Here is an 18,144-nt window from a genome sequence, read left to right as displayed (position 1 = left end):
TTTTCACTTGGCACAGAAGGCGTGGCTAGCATGTGTGAAGGAATCAGAAGTCTAGGGAGCTAGATGGGCACAGACAAGGCCAGTTCCATGGCACATCTCTGACATCACACAGGACGCTGCTCAGTTTGCTGCTCTGTGGTCACCATCTTGGAGTTCTCAATCATTTTAGAACAAGAGGCCCTGCCTTTTCATTTTTGCATGGAGCCTCACAAATTATATAGTTGGTCCTGGACACAGGCGTGGGTGATGGAGGCAGTATGGGTGTGGCAGGCTGCTGGGTGAACAGATATTGTTGCTGGGGAAGCCTGGAGGTTTATCCATTTAACTATTGCCTATCGAAAAGCTGCTGTGTGTTCTGCTAGACACTGCCGAAGATAAAATGATGAATAAGAATTTGCCTGAGTTCATGCTCCAATTTATAAAGAATTTGAGCCATTGCTCTCCTTTGGAAATGTTACGGTGACATCAATTGAGGTCACCTTTCGTGGGACAGAACTTCAGTTTGATTTTCAGATTTTATGCGTACAAACTTCATAATTTTTATAAGCAACTTCAAAGGAAATTTTTCATTAAAATTGATAGCTAGATATGTAAACACTGACCATTGATTGGCTATTATCTATAGCAGAGTTGAAAGATTCTTTGTCCCTTGCCAAAAACATCTCTTTGACATTTGAATAATTAATCCTTAGAAATTTATGATTTAATTATAAGGTTTGGACAGTAGCCTATGAGACATGAATGGGTTTTGTGAGTCTCTATTGTCAGCTGACAGAGATAGAAATTTGAAAAGACGTGTTTTAAAGTAGAAAATATTCTGAGCCAGATAGTATTTTAATAATGTCATAGAGGCAAGATGTGAGTATAAGTAGAGCTTTGAGGCATCCTTGGAGGAAAGCCTTAGATAAGTAGTTTTTATTGTTTAGGGTGGGGGAGGGGAGAGAGTTGTTATTTTCTTGTTTTTGTTTTGTTTTGCTTTGTTTTATTCTAGCAGGGTTATTTCCTTGAAGATGGTAACTCAGAAACCAGAGGTTTTTCTAGATACTAGTGTCAACTAATCAGAGAGAAGTGATTTCCTAAACAGTGTACTCTGCTAAAAAAGCACAGAACTAAAAGCCAAAAGATCTAACTCTGTTCCTAAAACAAAGCATCGTGGTCCTCTGGACCTCAGTTTGTTAACCCACAAAGAGAGACATCAGGCGAGAAGATCCCACATTGTCGGTGATGTCGCTCTCTGCGTCGAGCTCTGCCCAGTCCAGCCTAAAGGGCATCATTGGCCTCATGCCGCTTCGGAAATTCAGCGAACCACAGGGAAATTGAACTTCCTGGTAATTCCGGTCAAAGGAATTGACCTCAAAAAATGAAAGTTTTTTCTGTAGATATGAAAGAAAAGGAAGCAAAAGGAAAACATATGAAGAAAGAGTAGAAGGTGACAATGGTGGGGATAGTGACAAAGCTTAAAAGCTTTAAGCCCCACACTGAAAAATCTCTACAAATTCCTGGGAGATAACATTCTCACAGCCACAACTGGCTTGAGGTCCTCCCTTAGGACTTTAGGACAATGGAGGAGTCTTAGACTGCAGAGCAGTAAATAGTTTAGGATTGCATATTAAGCATTCCTGTAATCAAAGGCCCAACCTCCTCCAGCCATCAGGAATTTCTCACTGCTCTCCTTTCTGTAAGGGATCAGCCTCCCTGCTGCTCAACAAGCTCCCTTCACTTTACTCTGCGAATTCACTTCCTCTCACTTTCTTCTATAGCAGAATTTCTCCCACACCATCTATTCAAGGTCTAGGCTAACTGTGCATTTGCAAATACTCATTAATATATTCTACTAAACAAAAGGCCATCTCCTCTGGGTTTCACCCTGTAGTGGCACAAAGGAATTAATAGAGTTCTTCCAAATTCCACCACATTCTGTCAAAGGGAAAGCACAGAGCAGAGACTCTCAACGGGGGACTAACGGACTAACGGGAAGGCAGATCGCAATAGTGCACCTCAGGACAATGGCAGTGTTTGGAGACGTTTTGGTTGTCACAACTGAGTGGTAGGGGGGTGGGTAATACTATCATCTAGTGCGTAGAGGCCAGGGATGCTGCTAAACATCCTAGAATGCACAGGAAAGTCTGTACAAGAAAGAATTATCCCACCCCAAATATTAATAATGCCACGACTGAGAAACCCTGACATGGAGATGTATCGTCCCACTGATATAAGTAAGTTCATCCCCATGCAGAAGGCAGAAGAAGCCAGCCAGTTTGGGTTTTAAATAATATTTTTTTCACTATGTTATGTTTGTTTAAAATTAATTCATACTCATTTTGTCCGTTGAGGGTATTTGGGGTATAGAACTTCTAGGTAAGATTAGTGTTTCCTGAGGAATGATTGCATGACCTCTAGGCTCCTAGCACTACTATCGTCTCTAACAAATTTACCTGTTAGGATCTTAAGTTACACCTTCCAACAGCTCTTCAAATTCAACAGTCTAAATGTTGGCTACAGTTTCAGCTCAGGCTTTCATTCTTTCTAACCCAAATTCAGCCTCCTAGAGAGTCATTAGGTTCAGTCCAAACCTTTTGTCTCCTCCGTATTTCACATCTCTCTAAATGACTTATGTCACCCACCCGGTTCCCCCAAAATCCCCTAATCCCCCTCTCTCTTTCTCCTTCCCTCTCTCTACCTATTTAACCTTTCTCCTTTAGTTCAATCCCTTGACACCAATATCTGGATCAGGTCAATAACTCCTCCTAACTACTCATTTCTTTTCCAAGCTAACCTCCCGGCAGTCCATAGCTAGACTGCTACCAGGGTGATGTTTTTGACAAAACAAATCCATTCACACCTCTCCGCTATTTTAGAAACCTTTAAATACCCTTCTTAGCTTTCAGAATAAAATTCAACTCTTTATCTGGATAGAATGATCTGACTAACTCTTTCTTATCTCCCTCCACATGTCTGGCCACTTTTCCATGTGGAATTCTTTGGTCTAGCTATTTTGAGTTACTTAGTGTTACCTGGGTTAGACGCTGCCTCGGTGCCTTTGCACATGCTGTTCTGCCGAGAATGCCTTTCCCCACCTCTTCTAGCTCACATTTCTTCATCTTGGAATCTCAGTTCTGATGTCACTTCTCTAGGTGATCCTCTAGGCCATTCACCTACAAGCCTGTCTGTCCCTCAAAGTGTTTGGCAAGAAGCATTCGCATAACTTGGGATGTTACCCCTCCCTGGAATAAGTATCTCATGCAATAGACACTGCAAACACCTTAGTGATAAAATAACCACCATGTTTTTGCCAGTGTTATATGTCTAACACCTAGGACATATTTTAAATATCTGATATATATATTCAATAAATAAATACATATTGGCCAAAAAAAGACCATCTACATTATCATTATTGATAATGAGCATATTTGTATAGCATGTACAATAAAATTATTTTGCCAAAATATTCCCATTTGCAAGACAGTACAACTCATAATATTATTGACACGCTTCCTGAGGGTGTTATGCTTATGTGAATTCTTAATGTCCTTATCCTCGATAGATGAGACTCTGTGCGTGGTCTGGCATGTCACCTTGGCTGCAGCTTAGAAATTTCTTTGTTGTTTGGGAGTCATTTTTGGATTGGTTGCTGTCGCTTAGCGTTTTGTTTTTGAGAAGACCATAAGTAAAGAACACGTCAATCATATGTAACTTCAGGAGAACTCTTATACTCTTCCTTTGCCAGAAGGAGGCTGAGAACTTGGAGGCCTCTCCCATACCTCTCAGTCAAAGAGCCCTAGCCTACCAGCCCATTCACCAGGAAAAGGTTCTTTACCTCTCACCACTTGCAGACCAGCTATTTCTTAGGAGTCCCCAACAACCTACTTGCATATGAGCTGAGGACCCCTCCTATATTATAGGTCAGGAAATCTGGATGTGTGCAGACAGGGAACAGTGGAGAGAGGAAATGCACAAAACATTAAAGGCGACTCAGCAGTTTGAAAGAGGAAAAAAATGACATAATCAGAACAGGTGGCCCTTTGTGAAGTATTCGTAAAGGAAGAAATAAAAAGAACTCTAAAAAAATTATGTAAATTCCTAGGGAGACTAGAGAAGTTATCATAAAGGAATAATCCAAGGGGAAAAAAAAGTTCTTGGAGCTCAAAAACATTGCTGAAAACTGAATTAAGTATTTTGAAGCTCAGATGGAAGAATTATCACATGAAGAGGAAAACCTCAAAGAGATAGAAATTATGAGTGCAAAGTAAAAGACACATTTGGAGGATGAGTCCTGTCGTTGGTAGAGGGCGAATAGGTTCAACCTTCCTGAAGAGTGATTTAGACTCTCTATCTAATATTAAGCTGCATATACCCTATTATAAAGTGCTCCTGATTCTAACAACTACCCTACAATATAAGAGCATGAGTCTAAAAACAAATGTTCGAAATGCTTTTTCATTGCAAGCTCACCATCATAGCAAAAAATCTCAAACTGAAATGTTCATCAATATGAGATTGATTATATAAACAAGGCATGTCCATAAATTTATATTTAGTCACTTAAAAAGATGAGAACATTTGCATATACTGATTTGGAGTGTATGTCCACAAAAATATTAAGAGAATAAAAGCATATAATAGAAAATTATATAACATGACCTTGTTTTTTGCTGAAAAAAGTTTAACAATATATACGTATATGTAGAGGTATGCTTATGTATGTGTGTTTTCACAACATTCAGAATGATACCGTAACACTATTGATAGTAATGACCTCTGGAAAATGGGGCTAGGGTATTGGGCAAGATGATCACCCCTTTTTATGCTTCAAAATAAATCGATGAGCCTGTGAACTCTTTTACTTCATTTTAGTGCTCTTTTGGATTTTCCAAATTTTCTGTTTATTTAATTAAAATTTTTTTAACTGTTTAAAAGCTAGAAAGAAATTAAAACACAAATATTTATAAGTAAACATGGCAAGGAAAAAGCACAGAGTCAAAACTAAGAGGAAGAAAAAAAAACAGTGGAATTCCAATACCATAGGAAAAGCAATTAGAAATGTTTATAAAATTCTTAAACCCTAGGGGCAAAAACAAAATTCTAAAACTACTGTGAGCAAAATTATTAGTAATCATGAAAAACCAATCTACAAACAAAATTTTAAAACTACTGTGAGCAAAATTATTAGTAATCATGAAAAAGCAATCTACAATGACTTTTTTTAAAAAGCCCACTTTCAGTAAAAATCGAGACCTAAAGTCAGAGGCAAAAGAAGTTGGAGATGGCATGTTTTGTAACCATTTAAAGAACTAATGCAGAATATTTTGATTCAAATGGGAAGTACAATTCTTGGTCAGCAATTTTTCAGTTCATACTCAGTAAAGACAACCATAACTATGGTTTGTAAAGCACTTAAAATGGGCAGGGTCCCTGCCAAGTGCTTTATATGCATCATACTTCCAATAAGCACAACAATCTTAGGAGAGGTACGAGTGCTGCTTTTATGCGCACTTTATAGACAAAGACATTGAGGTACATGAAAATTCTACAGGGATATGTGTGCTTTCACAAGCATTAAAAACACCAGGTTAAATAACTGGCTGGGGGCCACACTGAAGGTCAGTGGAAGAACCAAGACTCGATCTCCTGGTGCTCTGATAGCATTACCTCTGTCTCCAGAGTGGGAGCCCTGGGCAGAGCCCCCTGGACTCCCAGCTTCAGATTTCTATGGCTGCAGCACACAGTCTGATTTTAAAGAATATCTATCTGACCAAAGCGAAGAGGAGATCCACCATTCACAACATACCATGACTGCCTGATAATTGGCATATTCTACCTTATATAAAACCTGCATCAGTTCATTCTTAAATTAATTCCCAGGTAATTTAAAAGACTGTCGGTTCCCAGTGCTACTGGGAATATGTGGAATAGAGAATAAGTATTCTTACCATAGCAATGAGCAAATAAAATTAACATAAAATAGAATCCGTTCAATATTCAGAATAAGAAAGTGGCAGCCACTTTATCTCAAAATTTATCATCTTAGACTTATAGGAACTAGCTTATAGTGTATTATAGAGAGGAACAAGTATAAAGGAAATTTGACTACATGTGTTACATTATTCAAACAGTTATGCTTGCATCGATACAATTTTTTACATATTGTAAAAATTTTAACTAGCAAACAACATAAACCAGATATACCTAATGGCCATATGGAACATTCAAAATTATTAAATAGTCTATTTTTAAGCGAACATCAGTTGTAGGTTACAGATCGTAACCAGACAGGGTCAGCCGTAAGGACCAGGGCGAGAAGCTGAGATAGATGAGTGGTGCAGAGACTCCCTAGGTTGAACGCTTCGGCCCAGAGATCAGTTGTTCCAAGACCATCAGCTAACAGATCCCCGTGGCCATCAGAGCATAGGAGACCAGATTCCTAACAAAGAGACCAAAGAAGGTATCCAGGGACTCTGGACAAGGTCTAGTCCACTGGGATCTGGCTACTGAATTAGGCACAGGTGCTACCACGTGCCCATCTTCTGAGGGTGGCCCAGAGGTTCTAGGTACAGGGCAGAGAAGCAAGATGTACCTCACATCTCCCCATGGTAGGAGCAGAGGAAATAGGCTTCCCTCACTAAAGTTATCCAGGACTAATAGCAGAAGATCCCCATCCATGATCCCTCAAAGTCTCCTATCTGGCCGAAGAATGGACTGTACTGAAGCATGCACAAAATAAGGCAAATATATGAAGAAGCCAGTTTCTTCTGCCTAAGGCCCTCAATGATGTCCCATTGCCTGGTGTGGTCCACACTCCCCATCTGCCTTCTTAACTCAGACCCTAGGGTAAGAATGGTGCCTTTCTAGGATTGTTATGATAATAAGTGAATCAGAGCATAGAAAAGCACATAGGACAGTTCCTGATGCATTAAGCACTCATCAGTGTTAGCTGTTATTATTAAATATGATTTTTCTTCAGATATCATCTTAACACTTCCCCAGTTTTACTTCCCTGATTTCTCTTTCTAGATTGGAACATCAAAGACCACCTGCCCTCCTCCCTGACCACCTTATAATTTTGCATTGCACCATCACGTGCTCCCTCAAAATCATCTAGTTCTCTCTCCAAGCAGACAGACATTATCCTGAGGGCAGAGAATGTATTGTCATGGCCTTGCACAGTGTCTAGCGCGTATCAGGCACTTGGCAAAAATTTAGCAAATGAATTAATTAATAATTTTAAGGACTTTCTTCTTTAAGAATTGAGGGGTTTTTTTTCTAATGTGGGAATAGGCTTAGAAAAGCAAGGGTAAGTTTTATGTTCCTTTGTGGCCTGTCAGACCTCACCTCCACATTGGACTTGATGGTTGTATTTATTTTGTACCCCAAGAAAAATGATTGGTGCCGCTGCATTAGGTAGCTAATCATACAGTCTCAAGGACAGTTCTAAATAGTTTTCAAATTAATCAATGATATCGCTATGAAATGGTTGCCTAAAAGAAGAGCCCTTTTCTAGTGAAACTATGAAGTAAAAGATAGTGTCCTTTGTAATAATACTTTCATGGCTAAGGAAGAACCTGTTATCTGAGGCAGTCATGAAAACTTCTCAGGAGGTAGGAGTACTCTAAATTTGTTTTCTAGCAACAAGTTCCTCAAAGAAGATGAAGGGGACACAATTTCAGAGGAACTTTCAGTTCACATGCTTGTCTGGAGGGGTGAAAGCTGGAGAAAAATAAATGTATGTCAGCCAGTGGGTGGTCAGAGCAATGTCCCCAATTCCTTTCAGCCAGTGATGCGTGTGACATCTTATTGAGTCACATCATAGGATCCATCTAAAAAAGTCAGCTCAACAAAAAATGTATTGAGTAAAGAACTTGTGTAAAGCAGTCTGAAAGAAGAATTATCTCTTTTTTTCCTGGGACCAGCAGTTCAATAATTTAGCAGTTTGTAAGGCTAGGAGCCCCACCCGCCACCATCTCTACAGATAGCAAATGAGCAACAAAGTGGCTTGCTAAAATGTTTAGGGATTTTCCTATGTGGGATGTTGATCTCAGTTATACTCAGCAGTAAGAAGAGTGAAGATTGGAGGAAGGCAGCCTGGGAGAGAATTTTGGGAAAATGTTATGGTTTTTACTGCCAAGAACAGAGATATCTTATGGAGATATGTCTCCACTGCTATCTTCCTAGCTCCAATTTCATGGACTTATCATTTCTTACTTGGTTTTTCAAATTGGCCTTCTGATAATAATCATAAAAATAGCAGTAACAAGACCAAGAAGCATTTATCAAGTCCCCACTGTGAGCCAGCTTTATGCCACTATTTTACATGTATTATCTTATCTAACCTTTACAACAATTCTTTGAAATAGCCACTATCGTTATTTCTAGCAATTTGCCAAAGTCACGTTATTATCAAAAATGGCAGAACTTGGAAAAATATTATTCACTGAAGTGACTGACCTGACTTATCCAGATCCATGTGGGTGGCCTGGCAAGATCTGTCCGTAGGTCTGAGGACACCATGACTTGAGTGTTCACTCTTGGAGATGACCTGGAACCATCTGAATCTCAGAATACGGGTAGTTCACATCAATCATGGGGACTTACCTAACAGCCTCAGTTAAATCTACTACCCTGAAAAGCAGCCCTTTGCATATAACCCCCGCTTCTGATAGAAATGGACTTGGAAGCAAGCTGAATTGTCTGGTGGGCTGCCACACTGAATAATTGCTTGCACAATTGGCAAACTCCTTTTAAACACAGACACAGTCTAATTGTTTCTCTCCTTTCACTGCCATCTTGAATAAAGAGAAAACTGGCATCATTTTTAGTCCTCTCCCCACCCCCACTCCTCCCCAGAAAAGCTCTTTATTTCTTGGAAAAGAAACTTGTCCACTTATCACAATAAGCTTGAATTGAGAAAATCATAATTTTTAGAAGGAGTTTCATTTAATAGAACAATGTGTCAGAACTGAGCCTAAGAGAACAAGGTGCAAAGTCAGTGTAAACCAGAAGCAAGAGAATGATGAATTTAAGCCATTAAACTGGGTACTAGACTCCTCTTATTTCCTCTCACCAGGCTCAGACCTGGGAGACAAAGTGAGCATCGACTGATCTCGAAATTCTAGGATATTCAGGGGCAGGAAGTTCAGCATGAAATGAGATATGGCAGTGAACTTACATGTTTTCTTTCTGGGCTAAATCTCTTTGTATCTCCAAGAAGTTTCCCAATAAATGTTTTCATCTCTAGACCTCATTTTTTTCAGTCAGTGGCTGTACCTTCAAAGGCAATTCAATGCCTTTTTCATTTTGAATTGGTTACTGTACATTTTATTTAACACACTTTCTTTTTCTCTCTTTGTTTCAGAGACTACTCTTTAAAAACAGGCATTTCACTTGCAGCAAAATGTAAGTACATTTCCTCCTTGAAATAGTATCTACTTTTCAGCTATAATTCCTAAAACGTCCTAATCTTTAAGGTTCCCATCTCAAGTTGTTACACTTTGAAAGTCTGGTTCAATGAATGCGGCCACAATTTGAACTAACATTTCACACGATTGATTTGTATAGCTTTGTGGAGCATTTTATAAGCCGTCTGGGAAGCAGACTGAACTTGATTGTGGCTGCGACTTATATTGCATCTAAAAAGCCAAGAAAAAAAAAAGTGCAGAGGAAAAAATTAGGCAGTATTCTTTTAGACATTATAACCATATGACACCAAACATTTGAATATTCAGGTTCTCTCCAGGGCAGACTAATTTATTACTCTTTGCCCAGTCATTCCTCACGGTCGCAGACTGTTTCACGTTTAACAGCATGGTAGTTATCTTAATAATTCCTTCCTGTGTGTACTGCATTGAGGCCGCTCTGTAAATCAGAGTTCTTTCTAGAATAAATCTCCTGTGTATTGTTTCTTTACTCTTGGCACTCCCAGGGTCTATACCCAAATTATAAACTCCCTCTGTTCTAAGGACTAAATAAAATTATATCAGGTCTGACCTGGGAGTTCTGGGTATTTTAGAATTTTGCCTAAATGATTGGGAATGATCAGGAATTAGGATTTTTTTAATAAAATGAAGTTTATAACTATTTTATTCAAAAAAAATATGAAGTTCCATTTGTCTTTGGAAAAACCGATAATACTTAAATTCAAAAAACCTGGAACAAATGTAGATTCAATATAAAGATTCTAGTTACTCAAAAGCAGTTTAAAAGGTAGTGAGTTGCTTGTCACTACAGATAAGCAAGAGATGATAACTGTACAATAGAAGGGTGAGCCAGGTAAGCCAGGGAGTATACATCAACTCTCAGCTCCTGGCTCATACAGAATTCTCAATGGAGAATGCATCTCAGCCGTCACTGAAGCATTTAGCTAGACACTGTTGGACCCAGGAGAACCTAAAGGGCTCACTGGAATTATACTTATTATACATGTTCTAATAAATTCTCTTTTGAGAAACATTCAGTCTCTGGGGGGGGGGGGCGGAACTATGTGTTCAGCTGAACTGCAAGAACAACTTAGAAAAACTTTTTACTGATTTCCTGGATGATGTTTTCCACTTCTCTCTAGAAAAATTGATCCCAGTGCAATACAGCAAATATTCAAACATTTAGCACAAGAAATAGTCACCCTTAAAACCATTTGAATTTTATGTCAAATTATTACACATTCACTGGAATATTTTTAAATGTCAACCTCTGTATTATATTGCTTTAGTTTTTATTGCATTATCAAGACACCTGCATGTTATGAATATTTTAAGCAGCTTTTACCAATAAAGTCATGTTAGATTTTATGAGCAGTGTTATCACTAGCATTTTATTTGCACAAATGTTAACTTTTGACTCTAGTTTTTCTTTTGAACATAGAAACCATTCGAGAGAAACTGCCTATGTTTACTTTCATGTATATTCATATTTAGTAGATCATTATCACACTGTTTCTGCTTATTTAGGTTTACCACTGCTTTTTAATGATTTAATTTTAAACACTAAAAGACAGTTGGTATTCATTCCTGATGAAAATTAAATGAAGAACAGTTTAAATCAACATGCAAAAATCATTATACACAAATATGCAACTATAAACACATACATGACAATTACCTCAAGATGGGGTGCCCACAGGGGAGGCCAGCTATTTCACCTTGGACGGGTGAATTTGTGATCTCTTTGTTTTCACATTTTTTTCCTCCAGGACATACAAAGTGGTTGGGGAGCTATTTTATTACTAAATATTCTGAGAAGAAAGTTTGCACTAGGATTTTACACCATCCAAACAAAATGGGTCTACACATCTCTTTCTGTCATCTCTGAGCAACTGGTAGAAAGTTGGTCTGACCCATGAAGTTGTGGAAACACATTAAGGTCACCAGGCAATTGTGATTTGGGTTCATTTTGGCAGCCAAACTGGGTCAGCCCTTCTGGAGCTGACATTGTGTCCTAAGGATGATTGCATTATACAACCAATGCAAATGGAAAACAACCTAATCAGCGCTCCATTCAGGCAGGCCTTGATCAGCAGTGAATGGCAGGAGGCTTTTCCAAGTAAAGGACCTGGAAATGTGTACGAGCCACGTAAAATCGCAGCACCACTGATGGAGGACAGCCTTAGCCAAGTCAGGAAGACATAGATATGCCCCTGTGGAGAAAAAGGGCGGGTGATGGAAAAGAACTCAGGACTCAGAATCAGAAGGCTCATTTGTGAGCCCACATCGCTGCCTCAGAAATGGCATGATTTTGAGAATGTTAGTTAACCCCTCCGTTTCTAAGTATCTTTATTGAGGGAGGCTGGAGGCAAAAGGAAAACATTTTCCCTGTTCCATCAAAGGATTGCTGCGATAATCACAGACAATAACGTTTCAGAAAGATTTCATGTGTTTAAGGAATTATTAGATTATTGGAGGCTTGCTCTGTTTTAGTGACAGTCCCTGGAACTCTGACGGCAAACTTTGGGCCTTAAAATCAATACTATACAATAGAAGAACATAGAGCTATATTGGGTCAAATTGGGCCCCTGGAAAGACTTGAACCCACATATTTCGTTTTTTTTCAACCACACATTTTCTTTAAGACCACTGCTTCTGGTAGAAGAGAATTGTCTTCTGGGTGGTATGGGTGAGAAAGTTGCCAAACAAACCTGAATTATCCAGAGGCCTGTAAAATGCGCAATTGCTTTTTAAGAGGCATGGTGATATTGTGTGTTCCTTTCGATTTTTGGCAGTAACTGTTTTCTGCAATTTGTGGTTTTGCAATTTCTCTTTACACAGACAACACTCTGGCTCTCATTCAATGCCCCACTGGTTGGGGGTGGGGGTGCGGAGGAGGAGAGAGAGATTTCCCTGGGGCTCTGACCACTCCAAAAAAAGAAGGAAATGTTAATGAAATAAGTCAAAAAGAATGCTTGAGATTAGTGGAAGCTGGTTGGTTAGTAGGAAAGAAACAACTTTTAATAAATTGTGTGGTGCGGTTGGGATTTTATCTGAGGCTTTCATCGGCTAGGCGAAGATCTGTCCTCCGTAACTGTTGACTCTTCACCAAGCTTTGTCTGGATTGCATTCTCAACCTCTTTCTTCCTTTTTCCTGTATTCAGAAAGCCTAGAGCAGTCTCTTGTTCTGGCTGCCTTCGGCTTCTTCTGGCCTTGGTGGGATTCTCTCTAAGTACTCTAGGTGTCCGCTTGCCAATTACATTAATTTGGTTCGTGTAAATTACCTGAAGATCCACGTGCCAGAATTTTTACTCTCGTTCTGGTTGCATTCTCTTCCTCTTCCCCAGGGCTGAATGCTTTTTGCAGAGGGAGGTCTGTGGCCCGCACTGCAGAGGCAATGCACCAGTGTGGCATTTATCTAGGCAAGAGTACTTTGTTCTGTTTCTATTCATCACCTCTGGAAAGGCTTTGCTGACTTGTGTTTGCTTTTTTACGGCTGTGAGGCATTGTGCTGAAGGATTTAAAGTTGCATCCAGCAAAAACCTTGTATTCATTCTCTGTTCATATTCGTTCTCTGTGCTTTATATCAAAACAGCTCCTTGTTCTCTACGGAGTAGATTCCCAGGATTTATGCCTGTAGTTCCCAGGCTTTCTATGCATAAAGGCAATTGCCCAGGCCACTTCCTTCTTCTCTTTTCATGACCTAAATGCACCATTTCTTTTGCTTCTACCAGGAATATCGAGATAATTGCTACTCATGTTAATTGTATAATTTTCGCATGTTTAGGGGAAAATCTGATCTTCCTCTGTGTATTTTGAAGATTAAGGGAATTGTTTGTGTTATGCCATTATAAATCATGGGATTTTAATTTTAGAAGATACTTTCAACATGAGGCAGTTCAACAGCCCACCCCAAACCATCCTCCTCACAATACCCCCTTTAGGATCCCTTTCTGTAGCTCATGGAAGCCCAATCCAACTTTTAATAATAGTTCAACACTTTGAACTTTCTTTTGCTAACCTGAGATAACCTTCAGGTGGTTTGTGTTAGTTTTACCTTCTGAGCAGCTCAGAAGTTGAATCCTTCTAACACATGACAACCCTCCAAATATTTTGGAATCTGATCCCATATACTCTCTGAGTTGTCCTTCCCCAGGCTAAACATCCCTCCGGCCATTCTTCATATGACTTGGTCTAGTTATCCTTTTCCATTTGTCCCAGTCACATTTTTCAGTGGCCCTCCTAAAATGTTACAGCCGGAACTGAAAAGAATCCAGCCAAGGCAGCTAGCTGACTGTTGCAGAGCGCCCCGCGAAAAACACAAACCTCCATTCTGGAAATGCTATTTCCATTACTATCACCTAAGAGCACGTCACAAATTTTAATAATACTTCCATACTGAGGATAATCCTAAAACCTCGAGATACATTATAAAAAAGCTGCTATAAAAGCAGGGTTTTGTTTTTTTTCCCCCAGTCTTATGTTTATGCACTTGGTTTTGAATACAGCATAAACCTTTACATTCATCCCTGTGACACTCATTAGTTTCAGAATATTAGTGAAAACCGTTAGGAGCTTTTTGAATTTGAATTATTTTAAATCTTGTCTCAGTTTTATGACATATTTGATCCACCTCCTGACTTCATTCAAGAGACTGATAGAAAAAATAAGTGAATATCTGTATTTTAAGCTCCTCAAAGGTAGAATCATGTTTTATTCATCTTTGTCTCTCCTGAAATGTCTGTGACATTCTGTTGAACAGCCAGATGCTTAATAAATGTTTTTATGAAATCGGTTAATGAAATCAGATACAGGCAGCTTACCAACACCATGACAGAGAGCTATCTTTATTTAGATTGACGTCAGTGAAATCAGTGATGTTAGTTCTTAGAAACTAAGAACAAGATGACTGTTAAACCCTATTGCTAATGCTTGGCAATTTTGTAGTATTAGCACCATTAACACAATAACAGTGCAACCTTTAGAGCTAGATTGCCCGGATTCTAATCTTACTAGACTTTGCTAGCTATGGGCTTTAGAGCAATTTACTCCACTTCTCTAGGTCTGTTTCCTGATATGTAAAACGATGATATTAAATGATTTGTTCCTGCCTCATAAGGTTGTTGTAATGAGTAAGTGAATTAATCCATGTAAAAATACAGAACACCTACCAATAATGTAAAAACAATAATTAATAGTCACGATAGTTGTATTATTGGTGTTTTTATTATTATTCTCAAGATATGCTAGGGTAACTACCATATCCTAAGAAGAACAAAGGCAAGTTTGGCATAATTTGTTCATAGTGAACCAATTTTGACTCCAAGTAATAATTTTACCAATAATGCTTATGTAACTTAAATATAATTCAACTGCTTCATGGCCCAGCTAAGTTTAGGTATACATTCAAAAGAAATACAAACATTTAAAGAAGTGAAAACAATGTAAATTTTTACTAAAGTCTCTCAAAGGGGAATTATACTACATTTCATAACAAAATATACAAAAGATTTTCTTTTGTAGCTGCTCCAAAATCTTGCCCGTCTCTCTTTCTCCTAGCTCGTGTTGCTTTGTTCCTCACCTCTTGTCTCCTAATCATGCCTAATTCTCCAGGATTAATAAATTACTTGTCTATTATCTTCTGTCTCCCACAGTTTTATCTCCTAGGTAATTTCAATGTGGCCCTTCCGGGCTACTTATGGGGGGGGGGGGTGGAAATTTACTATATATATATGTGTATACACACACATATATATAGAGTACATTTTACTGATATAATAGTGTAGCATAAATTTATAAATAATAAAATATATAATACCATTTCTTGTAAATTTCATATAGCCAACTCATAGAATACTTTCACTGATTTTTGCTGAACTCCTGTATCTCCAGCCACTGATGAGTAAATGTACTTTACACATAAACATGGTTGATATTTTTATTTAGATTAGTGAGTAAGACAAAAGTGAAGCAGCAAAGATGTATGAGACAGATCCGCTCATTTACCAATAACATGAACAACTTCTTTACTGAGTTAGATAATAGTTTTTTAATTCTATGAACTATTTCCTCAAGTTTCTGTACTATTTGCAATATAACAGCTATGGACACAACACTCATTTTTGCTATATCACTTTTTAAAATCCAGACAATCAACAAGATAATAAATCAAGCCTTGATTTGTAATGTTTATTGATTTATGTGATGTAGATACTTCTACCATGGGCATAGCAAGGGATGTGTAGTAATTTTATATGGTATTTCCACCATACGGATACAGTAGATGCAAACAATCTCAGAAGCATAGGTAACAATAAAATGTTATAGAACAAGTAAGAAGTGATGAATTTTAAGTATTTTTACCTTTGTTTTTAATGCAAGGTATTTTGTTGTAAGTTTATATAATTTACTTTTTAAGAATGGCTGTATTTAACAAATAGCAACAAATTCCTGAAAATCTAACAATTTCCCCTTGCAAACTGGTATGAGCCATCTGTGGTGTAACACTGGCCCTTCATCTTTTGATAGCAGTAGGAAGAAGGGGGAGGGAGAGATTGGAATACAGCTGCGAATGTTTACAAGTTAATTTTTTCCCAAGTTACAAATTATTTTTAAAATCTATTTTAGAGTCTTACCAAAGACCAAAAACTGTCTCTTAAGTCTTCAGAAGCCTTTCACCTTTAGTATTGATTAATAACTTAAAGATTCTATCATTATATCTTTTCTAAACAAGTTTTTAGGAGACAGTCAGAAGCTCAAGTTAAAAGAGAGTGAAGATTTTGTTTAATGAAATCCATAAACAGGAAATAAAGTTTAGTTGGACTTTACACTAATTTGAATTGGAAATCTCCATCAAAAATGATGGGATATCAAGAACCAGGGATGCTCTCTTCTTTCGGGGCTTCATGATGTCTCTTACTTCTATACACCAGGTCCATCTACTCCTCAGATTGTATGTGGCCCAAAATGGCAAGCACAGACATTGAGGAGAGAACATTTTAGCTCTACTTCTTACTTGGAGACTCCACATCCATTCCAAACACCAGTTTCATAAACCCATATGGCTCAGGTCTTTGTTACTTGGTAGGCCACTAGCCAGCATATGAATGGAGATTCTCAGTTGGAAACATCTGGTTCCATTATCTGTAGCTAATGCCTTAAAAAAGAAGAAGAAGAAAGAAAGAAAAAGAAAGAGAGAAAGAGAGAGAGAGGAAGGGAGGGAGGGAGAGAGAGAGAGAGAGACAGAGAGAGAGAGAGAGAGAGAGAGAGAAAGAAAGAAAGAAAGAAAGAAAGAAAGAAAGAAAGAAAGAAAGAAAGAAAGAGAGAGAGAAAGAGAAAGAAAGAAGAAAGAAAAAGATTGTGTGTTAAAATTTATCAAGTATTTTTTTTGCATTTATTAAGATAAGAATATGGTGTGTTCCTTTACTCTACATGATACGTTATATTCATGGATTTTCTCATGTTGAACTATCATTGCATTCTTGACAAACTCTACTCTACAGTGGTCTTTAAAAATACATTGATATTCAATTTGCAAATATTCTATTTAAGTTTTTTCATTTATGTTCACTTAGGAGAATTCCCTATAGTTTTCTCTTTTTTGTCATTACTTGCTTCTTTACATGTGTCTTGCATTGAGTTTTCTCGTGCTTTAATGTCCATTTATTTTTATTTGAGACCTTCCTCTATTTCTCTCCCTTCTTCCATCCTACTCTCTTCATCCCTCTTTATCTAAAGCTTGTACTGTTGCCTCTACTCAGCTCCCCACCCAGGACTCCCAGTCCAGCCAAATCTTTAACAGGGACTTATGCTCCTCTTCCATGGTGATATTGAAATACACAAGGTCCAACCCCCCAAGCAGAGACATTTGGTTCAGTTACTATTTACAAAGCTGAGTGTGTTCTCCAGCCTCCCTAGACCACAATTGTACTCCTGGGCAACAGGTGACAACCTTTTTGTTCCTCCTTTGACAAGCTGGGAAGACCCATATTACCCTCTGATTTTAAGCAGTGAGGCTAGCTTCAGATTCCCACTTGATATCAAGCATTTGGAATCCCCAGTAAACTATAGGTGCCGAACTCCTAACCATCTCTGATTCTAGTCCTTCCTTGTCTTGATTCCAGTCTGAAACTCAGATGGAGGGCTTCACCCCTCCACTTTTCTCTTTGTTTTTCTAATTTATTTGTTAATTATTTTGTTTGTGAACAAAGCTATATTTTTTGAATACTTGATTTATTTCATTTTGTCTCATAAAAGTATATGGTTTTCTGAGGGAATGAATTAAGATAATTATGTGAATTATAAGTACATAGAAATATAACAATAAAAGGAAATAATAGATAAAGCTGGTTCAAGCTCTCTGCCCAGAGAACCCTCCTTTTCTTTTCTGTCTACCAAAATTTTAATCATTTTCCCTGGCTACTTATTCTATCTCTGTCTTTTATCAATTTAATCTCATAAATATTTATTAAAAGCTGTATTATACAGGCTGTATACTAGCATTAAAAATACAGTAATATAGGAGATTGGTGCAGTCTCCACTTCATGGAACTTATGTCTAGAATGGGAAACAAACAAAAATTTATAATACAGTGCAATAATATTATTAATGACTCTAGCAATTATAATAAGAGCATCTTATTTAATAATTGAATATATACTCATGAGTCTCTGTTTTTTTACGTGTGAATTAATCATGTTTTCCCAGTTCTGAAAGACTCATGAAGATAGT

General features: G+C 38.0%; 1 protein-coding gene across 3 annotated transcripts in view; it reads left to right on the top strand.

The window, feature by feature from the left end:
* The window catches only part of ANKFN1 (ankyrin repeat and fibronectin type III domain containing 1), a 527,248-nt gene that overhangs the window by 292,471 nt on the left and 216,633 nt on the right, over nt 1-18,144 (top strand). For all 3 annotated transcript variants that reach the window (XM_036222287.1, XM_036222289.1, XM_036222288.1), the window contains one exon: nt 9,353-9,393. In XM_036222287.1, coding sequence (XP_036078180.1) covers nt 9,353-9,393 — 41 coding nt within the window. The remainder of the gene's footprint in view (nt 1-9,352; nt 9,394-18,144) is intronic.

The sequence above is a fragment of the Rousettus aegyptiacus genome, unplaced genomic scaffold (genome assembly GCF_014176215.1).
Source record: "Rousettus aegyptiacus isolate mRouAeg1 unplaced genomic scaffold, mRouAeg1.p scaffold_m13_p_6, whole genome shotgun sequence".
Lineage (NCBI taxonomy): Eukaryota > Metazoa > Chordata > Mammalia > Chiroptera > Pteropodidae > Rousettus > Rousettus aegyptiacus.
The sequence above is the reverse complement of the archived record's forward strand: the minus strand, read 5'-3'. Positions and strand labels throughout refer to the sequence as shown.